The sequence below is a fragment of the Taudactylus pleione genome, unplaced genomic scaffold (genome assembly GCF_031769625.1).
Source record: "Taudactylus pleione unplaced genomic scaffold, aTauple2 ptg000536l, whole genome shotgun sequence".
In the NCBI taxonomy this organism is placed as follows: Eukaryota; Metazoa; Chordata; class Amphibia; order Anura; family Myobatrachidae; genus Taudactylus; species Taudactylus pleione.
The window spans coordinates 2,080,359-2,090,555 of record NW_028284938.1 but is presented as its reverse complement, the minus strand read 5'-3'; the positions used below and the strand labels follow the sequence as shown (position 1 = coordinate 2,090,555).

General features: G+C 43.4%; 1 protein-coding gene across 1 annotated transcript in view; it reads left to right on the top strand.

The window, feature by feature from the left end:
- The first annotated feature begins 4,375 nt into the window (after positions 1-4,375).
- DNAH7 (dynein axonemal heavy chain 7) overlaps positions 4,376-10,197 on the top strand; it is a 482,851-nt gene continuing 477,029 nt past the window's right edge. Inside the window, exon 1 of the mRNA XM_088451023.1 lies at positions 4,376-4,484. Within this exon, the coding sequence (XP_088307149.1) occupies positions 4,379-4,484 (106 nt within the window). The 5' untranslated portion in view covers positions 4,376-4,378. The remainder of the gene's footprint in view (positions 4,485-10,197) is intronic.

Genomic DNA, 10,197 nt, shown 5'->3' with positions numbered 1-10,197 from the left:
GGGGAAGATTCCCCCTCGGGGCCGGACCTATCCTTTGTCAGTTCCAGAAACAGCCGCCATGGCAACTTACATTAAGGAAAATCTAGTCAAAGGGTTCATATGGCCTTCTTCCTCCCCTGCAGGGGCAGGTTTCTTTTTTGTGAGCAAAGAGGATGGAGGCCTACGGCCCTGTATAGACTACCGTGGTCTCAACCAAATTACTGTAAAAAATCGGTATCCATTATCTTTAATTCCTGAGCTTTTCAACAAGGTTCGTGGAGCCAAATTGTTCTCTAAACTAGATCTTCGTGGGGCATACAATTTGATACGAATCAAAGCTGGGGATGAGTGGAAGACCACCTTCAATACCAGAGATGATCATTTCGAATATCTGGTAATGCCTTTTGGACTCTGCAATGCGCCGGCTATATTCCAAGGCTATGTAAATGAAATCTTTCGGGACATTCTCTACAGCTTTGTCATCGTCTATTTAGATGATATTCTAATCTTTTCTAAGGATCTCCAAACTCATCGCCAACATGTTCGAGAAGTTCTATCTCGCCTTTGAAAACACCACCTTTATGGAAAGTTATCCAAGTGTCTCTTTGAACAAACCACAGTTCCTTTCCTAGGACATATCATTTCTGGGGAAACCATTCAGATGGATCCAGAGAAACTGAAAGCGATCTCTGAATGGCCATTACCAAAATCTTTAAAAGCTACCCAATGTTTTTTGGGATTTTCAAACTATTATTGGCGGTTCATACCATTTTTTTCCACTCTGGTGTCTCCCATTACTAGTCTCACACGGAAGGGCGCTAACCCAGCCCAGTGGCCGGACTCAGCCATAAAGGCCTTCCAGAGATTGAAAGAGGCATTCTCTACTGCCCCTATCCTTTGCCAACCCCAACTGGATAAACCATTTTTTGTGGAAGTGGATGCCTCTTCGGTGGGTGTAGGGGCGGTATTATCCCAAATTTCCAGTGACGGGAAGAATCATCCATGTGGATACTTCTCTCGTAAATTTTCCTCTGCAGAGAAAAACTATGCGATTGGAGATCAAGAACTCCTAGCTATGCGTCTGGCGTTAATGGAGTGGCGTTATCTTTTGGAGGGGGCCAAGTTTCCAGTTACCATTATTACTGACCATAAAAACTTAATTTACCTTCAGACGGCTCATCCCTTAAACGCCAGCCAGGCCCGCTGGTCCTTGTTTTTCTCAAGGTTTAACATTAAGCTTCAATTTCGCCCCGGTAATTTAAACAAAAAAGCGGATGCTCTTTCCCGGTCTTTTCTACTCGACACACAGGAAGAAGATCATCTGAGATCTCGCCCAATCCTGGATCCTATGGTCTTCGCTTCAACTCAAATATTGACTCCGCCTCCGGGGAAAATTTTTGTGACTCCCGAATTACGGAAAAAGTTGTTAACCTGGGCTCATAGTTTTCTATTTGCTGGGCATTCTGGTATTTTTTCAAAACATACAAGTTTCTTCAGCGTTTTATTGGTGACCCTCGGTGAGAAAAGATGTTCAAGAATGTATTTTGTCATGTGTAAAATGCTCACAGCATAAAGTTTCTCGCAAAAAAAGTGCAGGTCTTCTACGCCCGTTACCCGTTCCTACTATTCCTTGGACCCATATATCCATGGATTTTATCTCTCAGCTTCCACGCTCCAAAGGACATAACACCATATGGGTAGTGGTGGATCATTTTTTCAAAAATGGCGCATTTTATACCATTAGTAGGTCTGCCATCTGCTCCCCGTTTGGCAAAATTTTTTGTTAAAGACATTTTTAGATTACATGGTCTTCCAAGAGAGATTGTTTCCAACCGTGGAGTCCAATTCATAGCCAAGTTTTGGAGAGCCTTATGCAGCGCTTGTGGAACCAAATTTAAATTTTCATCAGCTTACCACCCACAAACTAACAGGCAAACCGAGAGGGTTAATCAGGAACTGGAGACCTTTATAAGACTGTCCTCTTCACAGGATGATTGGGTGGACTTACTACCTTGGGCCGAGTTTTCACATAACTTCAAGTACCACACTTCCTCCAATTCCACACCTTTTTATACTGTTTTTGGTAAACATCCCTGGATTCCAGATTTCCAACATTTACCTTCGGTGGAGGTCCCTGCAGTTACTGACGTTGTAGAATCTTTTTCAATCATTTGGAAGAAGATCTATGCCTCGTTGAAACAATCATCCAAGAATTATAAAAGATTCGCTGACAGATGACGGGTTCGCGGTTCCTCTGCTGAGAGTTGGAGATAAAGTCTGGGTATCTACTAGGAACATCCGACTGAAAGTTCCCAGTATGAAGCTGGCCCCACGCTTCATTGGTCCGTACCGCATTCACAAAGTGATCAACCCTAATGCGTATAAATTGGAACTCCCACCTCAATTGAAGATATCTAATACCTTTCATATTTCTCTATTGCGACCTTTGGTGTTAAATCGGTTCCAAACCACCTCTCCTAAATTACCTCAAGTACAAACTTCTCAAGGTACAGAATTCGAAGTTGGGAAGATTCTGGATTCTCGGTTTAGATCCAACATTCTCCAATACCTTATTGATTGGAAGGGTTATAGTCCTGAGGAGAGGGCCTGGATCAGAGCCACAGATGTTCATGCACCTCAATTAATTCGAGCCTTCCACGTCAAATTTCCTGGCAAGCCTGGTGGGTGTCCGGTGTCCACCCTGAAAGGGGGGGGTACTGTCAGAGTTCAGCCGGGGATCGGCCATCCCTTACCGTCCCGCCGGCTTCCTCTGACTTCCCGGGCAGTCGGGCGGCTGGCGCGGCGACGTGGGAGGAGCTTAGCATTCACCCTGTAGCTGTGGTGTCAGGCGACCCGGTGAGTGGGGATCGCAGTTTCCGTCATGGGCGCCACCATGACACTTTCCCTATGTCAGCACTTCCTTCCCTGAGTGGCCCGGCTGGTCAGCTGACGTTGTGGGCCTATCAGCAGGCTTTCAGGGGTATATATCCGGCTCCTGTGCTCCAGGTAGTTGCCTGAACAATCATTGTCGCCGCTAGTGTAACTAGAGGAGTCTTGTTCCAGGTTCCCATGCTTCTAGTGTGTTTCTTCCAGAACTTCTGAGCTATCTCACCACAGTGCCTTTACTATCAACAGCCTGTGTGCAAGTTTAATCTCCATCTCTCCACAGTGCCTTTACTAAGCAATAGCCTGTGTGCAAGTTTAACCTCCATCTCTCCACAGTGCCTTTACTAAGCAATAGCCTGTGTGCAAGTTCAACCTCCATCTCTCCACAGTGCCTTTACTAATCAACAGCCTGTGTGCAAGTTAACCCTCCATCTCACCACAGTGCTTTACCATCACAGCTTGTGTGCAAGTTAACCCTTCATCTCATCACAGTGCTTTTACCATCACAGCCTGTGAGCAAGTTAACCCTTCATCTCACCGCAGTGCTTTTACCATCACAGCCTGTTTGCAAGTTAACCCTTCATCTCACCTCAGTGCTTTTACCATCACAGCCTGTGTGCAAGTTAACCCTTCATCTCATCGCAGAGCTTTTATCATCACAGCCTGTTTGCAAGTTAACCCTTCATCTCTTCGCAGTGCTTTCACCATCACAGCCTGTGTGCAGGTTAACCCTTCGTCTCATTGCACCCTAGTGCATGATCTCCGGCCGGCAATCCGGTATATGCTTTGTGGGATATCCAGCTGTTACCTCAGCCTACCAATAAATCTCCACACCTCTCTAGCCAGCACCTCAAGTGCCTTTCTCCAGCCAGGAGTTCTATCCCACTCCCCACGTGCCTATTCCAGGCATTACCCTTGGGCCACGGGTGTTTTGATTCTCTTTTCCCTGCAGGCCTTGGTCACCAAGTCAAAGGACCGTGACCTGCTTACAGGGAGCCGCACAAGCCCATATCCTGCTTGGAGGGGTCACTGGCGAACACCTCCTTGTGAGTTAGACTCCGCACCATTGACTAGGTCTAGCCAACGACCAAGACTTGTGGATGCGGAGATCATACGTCCAGGCCCCTCGCCATCGTCTCCTCCCACAGCCTCAGACCTCGGCTTTCAAAAACCCGCCTCCCAGCGTGACACTCAGAGCAGCATGCCAGGTCAGAGTGGGCCCCCTTTCACTCAAGGGGACAGCAGATGGTAGGCATGGGCGTAAGGGCCCCCCTCTTTCTGTCAAGTGTTCAGGCCCGGGACTCCAGTCCTGGCAGCCCCCCCCGATGGTGGCCCTGGGAATAGATAAAGCAATGTGTGCGTGCCCTTAGCTTAGCATAGTACAGTACTGAAGGAACAGCATCTCTCTGGGTTTAATTGGACAAACAGTGAAAAGTTCCCAAGAGAAAAACTTTAAAACTGTGGACTAGGAAAAGGCAGAACCTCATCAGCTGACATTATATTACTTTTTCAGATGAGCTCAAAGCCTGAGTGGAAGAGGCCACCACCCTCTTTTTTTCTAAAAGAAGGTGGGGAAGATGAAACAAAGGATGTGCATGACCCTTACAACTTCACTCCAAGTAAGTTTTTTAAAAAGTATTGGTTTTATTAGAATTTTAATGTATTTGTATGTATTTATTAATATAGATTAATACATATGTTGTTATGTTTTTCTTTTTTTTATAATTAGCATATAATTTATTATTTTTCAAAACACTGTTCAAAAAACCCCAAAACAAACCTAATTACCCCGCACACACTTACGCTCATTCCATTAATTGTGATGTATACATCCATTACCAGAACAAAGATCATCATTGGTGAATTAACTCAGGGTAACAGGACCTGCTCAAATTTACAAGGCAATCTCAGATGCTCCAGTTGATCCATTTATTAAGGGGTAGTACAGGGCTGATTCTGCCAGGATGTCCATTCATATGCACTTTCCTGCCTATAATAGCAGTAGTCTAAGGGTGGATACACACCTGAACGATATCGGGCCGATTTAGCTAAATCGGAACAACAAATTGGGCATGTCGTGCAGTGTGTATGCCCAATTTGCGCGTTCCCGCGGTCGCATACGATATCGTGTGATTGGCTGTGCAGCACAGTCAATCACACAATATCGCATGTGAGTCTGTACATATTAATGAAGGATGGAACAATGATTGTTCCGTTGTACCAGTGCCAGATTAAGGTCCACATGGGCCTGGAGCTGAAATTTATGAATGGCCTATTGTGTGGCGCTGCAGGGGAGTGTGATAACTTCTGTGGCAGTGTGACCAGTGATGTGGGGCCATCTAGTGTGTGGGTGTGGTCTACACAGGGGGCATGGCTATGTCCATGGGGGTATAACTTGTGCCTACCTTTAACAAATTTATAGTGGAGCTATAACAAAAAAGTTATTTGTTTCTTTTGTGAAAGGGCAAACACAGCTGCCATCCGCAGGCCTGCGGCACCTCTGACGGTAATGATTGATCATAATCACCCCTCATAGATGCAGCAGCTCCCTATATGCATACACACAGAGACATAATATATATATATATATATATATATATATATATAGACACACATACACACACACACACACACACACACACACACACACACACTCTCACACTCTCACACACACACACACACACACACACACACACACACAAACACTAATATATATATATATCAATGGGTTGGGTACGGGTTTCCAGCGCTCGGGATCCCGCCGGTCAAAAACACCTGACATCGGCATCCCGCCAGGGTTAGGATAACAATACTTGCTGGTCAGTATCCTAACCAAACCTCCCTGCTGCCTAATACTAACCTCCCCCCTAGTGCCTAATCCTAACCTCTCCCCTGTGCACCCCTAAACCTAACCCTCTCTACTTAGTGTCCAACCCTCCCCCTAATGCTTAACCCTAACCCCAGTACTTACAGTCGGAATGCCAGCGGTCAGGATGCCGGGACCAGGATTCTGACAGGTGTCAGGATTTCAGCGCTGGCATTGTAAGCGCCGGAATAACGACTGACGGTATAATGACCGCATCCAATACCAGTGAAGGCGACACTCTGAAAGCATCTTGGGGGTCTTGTGTGATCCACAATCGCAGTCAATGTTTCAGAATTCTTTACTTAGGTTCTTTAATCATGAAAGAACCTAAAGCCAGGTACACACTAGGTCGACGTTGGGCCGACCCGCGACCTATCTGTCGATTTGTAAGTGTATACATACTTGCCAATCGTCTGCCTGATGACCCGGCCTTGACAGCTGCACAGCAGATCGGATATATCTGTGAACCATGTCATTCACACACATATCCGCTGTACACACTCGGCGATGCACTATGGATATATCGCCTGTTCAGTGGAACGGGGGATATATCTATCAGTGTGTACCCAGCTTAAGTAAAGAGTTCTGATATTTTGAAAGTAACTGGATTTCCTGTGTGGTCCATAGTCACCATCAGGGTCGCATTTATTGGCATATTTGTGTGGATGCCAACCTATTGCAGAAGTTGGCAATTAAGGAGGACACTGGTGCAAATTCTACTTACGAGCATGCAGGGGTGTTTTAAGAGAGGAGGGGGCCCGTGTGCACTCCTTGTGCGGGGCCCCCTCCTCTCTCCATGGTGGCTGGCAGCCAACTGACGTGGCTGGCTAGCCACTGGAGCATTAGTCGACTCCGGGCACTAGAGTGTGCCCGGAGTCTACTGCGCATGCGCAGAACTCCGGAAAATGGCAGCGACAGCCATTTTTCCGGTGTTCAGAGCAGCAGTGACACCCGACGCAGGACATCGGACAGGTAAGTTTAAAAAAAATATGGGTGCGGTGTGGGCTCCCCTGGACCCGGGGGCCCGTGTGCCCCGCACACACTGCACCCATTATAAATACGCCACTGCGAGTATGGGAGTGCAAGGTTCAACAACTGATTATATATCTATATATATATATATATATATATATATATATACACACACACATACAAAAACATACATATATATATACAGTCAGGTGCATAAATATTGGGACATTGACAGTATTTTCATATTTTGGCCTCTATTCTCCACCACAATGGCTTTGAAATGAAACAAACAAGATGTGCTTTAACTGCAGACTTCAGATTTAATTTGAGGGTAATTACATCCAAATCAGGTGAACGGTGTAGGAATTACAACGGTTTCTATATGTGCCTCCCACTTTTTAAGGGGCCAAAAGTAATGGGACTATCAACTCAAAAACTATTTCATGGACAGGTGTGGGCTATTCCCTCGTTATTTCATTATCAATTAAGCAGGTAAAAGGTCTGGAGTTGATTCTAGGTGTGACATTTGCATTTGGAATCAGTTGCTGTCGACTCAATATGAGATCCAAAGAGCTGTCACTATCAGTGAAGCAAGCCATCATTAGGCTGAAAAATCAAAACAAACCCATCAGAGAGATAGCAAAAACATTAGGTGTGGCCAAATCAACTGTTTGGAACATTCTTAAAAGAAAGAAAGCATCGGAGAGCTCAGCAACACCAAAAGACCCAGAAGACCACGGAAAACAACTGTGGTGGATGACAGAAGAATTATTTCCCTGGTGAAGAAAAACGCCTTCACAACAGTTGGCCAAATCAAGAACACTCTCCAGGAGGTAGGTGTATATGTGTCAAAGTCAACAATCAAGAGAAGACTTCACAAGAGTGAGTATATAGGGTTCACCACAAGATGTAAACCATTGGTGAGCCACAAAAACAGGAAGACCAGCTTAGAGTTTGCCAAACAACATCTAAAAAATCCATTACAGTTCTGGAACAACATCCTATGGACAGATGAGACAGAGATCAACTTGTACCAGAGTGATGGGAAGAGAAGAGTATGGAGAAGGAAAGGAACTGCTCATGATCCAAAACATACAACCTCATCAGTGAAGCATGGTGGTGGTCTTGTCATGGCGTGGGCATGTATGGCTGCCAATGGAACTGGTTCCCTTGTATTTATTGATGGTGTGGCTGCTGACAAAAGCAGCAGAATGAATTCTCAAGTGTTTTGGGCAATATTATATGCTCATATTCAGTCAAATGCTTCAGAACTCATTGGACGGCGCTTCACAGTGCAGATGGACAATGACCCGAAGCATACTGCAATAGCAACCAAACAGTTTTTTAAGGCTAAAAAGTGGAATGTTATGCAATGGCCAAGTCAATCCCCTGACCTGAATCCAATTGAGCATGCATTTCACTTGATGAAGACAAAACTGAAGGGAAAATGCCCCAAGAACAAGAAGGAACTGAAGACATTTGCAGTAGAGGCCTGGCTGAGCATCACCAGGGATGAAACCCAGCGTCTGGTGATGTCTATGCGTTCCAGACTTCAGGCTGTAATTGCCTGCAAAGGATTTGCAACAAAGTATTAAAAAGTGAAAGTTAGATTTAGGATTGTTTAGTTTGTCCCATTACTTTTGGCCCCTTAAAAAGTGGGAGGCACATATAGAAACCGTTGTAATTCCTACACCGTTCACCTGATTTGGATGTAATTACCCTGAAATTAAATCTGAAAGTCTGCAGTTAAAGCACATCTTGTTTGTTTCATTTCAAAGCCACTGTGGTGGTGAATAGAGGACAAAATATGAAAATTCTGTCAATGTCCCAATATTTATGCACCTGACTGTATATACATATACATACATATGCAAATACATATACCTATATATATATACACACACACAGTATTAAAAACTCTGGTGGTTTAAGATAGAAAAGAAACATATGAGCTTATAATGCGGAGATTCCTCTCATGATTCTGACACCAGGAGTGCCATATTACTCTGCTATTACCATTGGTCACTAGATCTCAGGTTTTCACATTCTTTCACTGCCCCACCTAGTAGCCTGCATTTTACACACCAGGCTATTTTCTGGATTGAGCAAGGGAGTTTCTGGACACCTACTATACTATATTTTCTTACCCTCATGGTATATGTGGTAGGTCCGCTCATGTTCCATTCACTGCATCTTGTACATGGAACACAGCAGCCACCTATCCCTTACTGTTAAGTGAGTGGTTACTTCAATTTCATTATTTTATCTACTATAATTTTATACCTGATATATCATGTTTCTTTTCTATCTTAAACCACCAGAGTTTTTCATACTCACATTTATAATACTTATAATAACTAATGTTATTATCGCTTCAAGCAACTTATGTTTCTGGATATTTTGGCATACATAGGGAATCTTTTTGGTAGACATATCCTACCCCAGTGTATAGCTGTAGCAGCGTTGTGTTTCAGCATCATATTTTGATATATATAATTTTTGATTGTCACACAATTGTACCTATTAAGGTTTCTCTCATCTAGACTTAGATTTTTCACCTAGGCTATTATCTTTATGAGTATGTATTTATATTTGATGGGATGACATTATTAGAGACCACCAGGACGCTGTAGAGACCCACTACGTAACAACAGTACTGTGATTAATTTTTGATCTTTATGATTTGAATATTCTTGCATGAGATCCATACTTACTTTATTGGATGGTCTCGCCCCTTGAATAATGTAGATCCTTTATACATACATATACGTTTATGCTTTGCTTGCAGGTTACCATCGGATGGTAATATTACTTTCCGACTTATCCAACCAATCCTTACTTAGTATCCTGCATATCTGTTTACATGTTGTCTGTTCATTTTGTCTGTCCTGAGGCTTGTTTTATTGATATTTTCTAATAAATGTTAAATTTTATTTTATTCTACTATTAGCAGAGATTTGTGCCCCTATAATAGAATAATAGAGAGTACTTTCCGCTTTTCCTTTTTGCCATTTAACTTACTCTTTTGGGTGCACCTCCTATTTTTCAATTGGTATTGGGCATCATTACACAATTTTGATTATCTGATTATGGAGCTTTTTCTGCTTTCAATATAATATATTGAACTAATATTGGTACCAGTGCTTAGGGTCTCCCTTCACCCCTCTTCCTTATTATACATTTTGTAAGGTAACAATAAATAAGTATGGTATATACACAGTTTTCAGATTTGTGTTTTCTCTACTAAACCTAGAGAAGACCTCTTACCTAACCACCAAGGCCATCCAAGTACACCAACCTATCCATGGTATACAGCTCATCTTTATAAATTGTGGAAGTAGTCAGCCGCCATTGTGAGATATCGGGGCTGTCCTATATTGCAAAGTGATGAAATCTGTGATGTATCTGCTATTTTTATTATGTAAAATAAAAAAATAAGAAAAAACTGCAGAAAAGCATTTTCTTCAGTTCATAAATAGTGAGAAGAAAAAAGT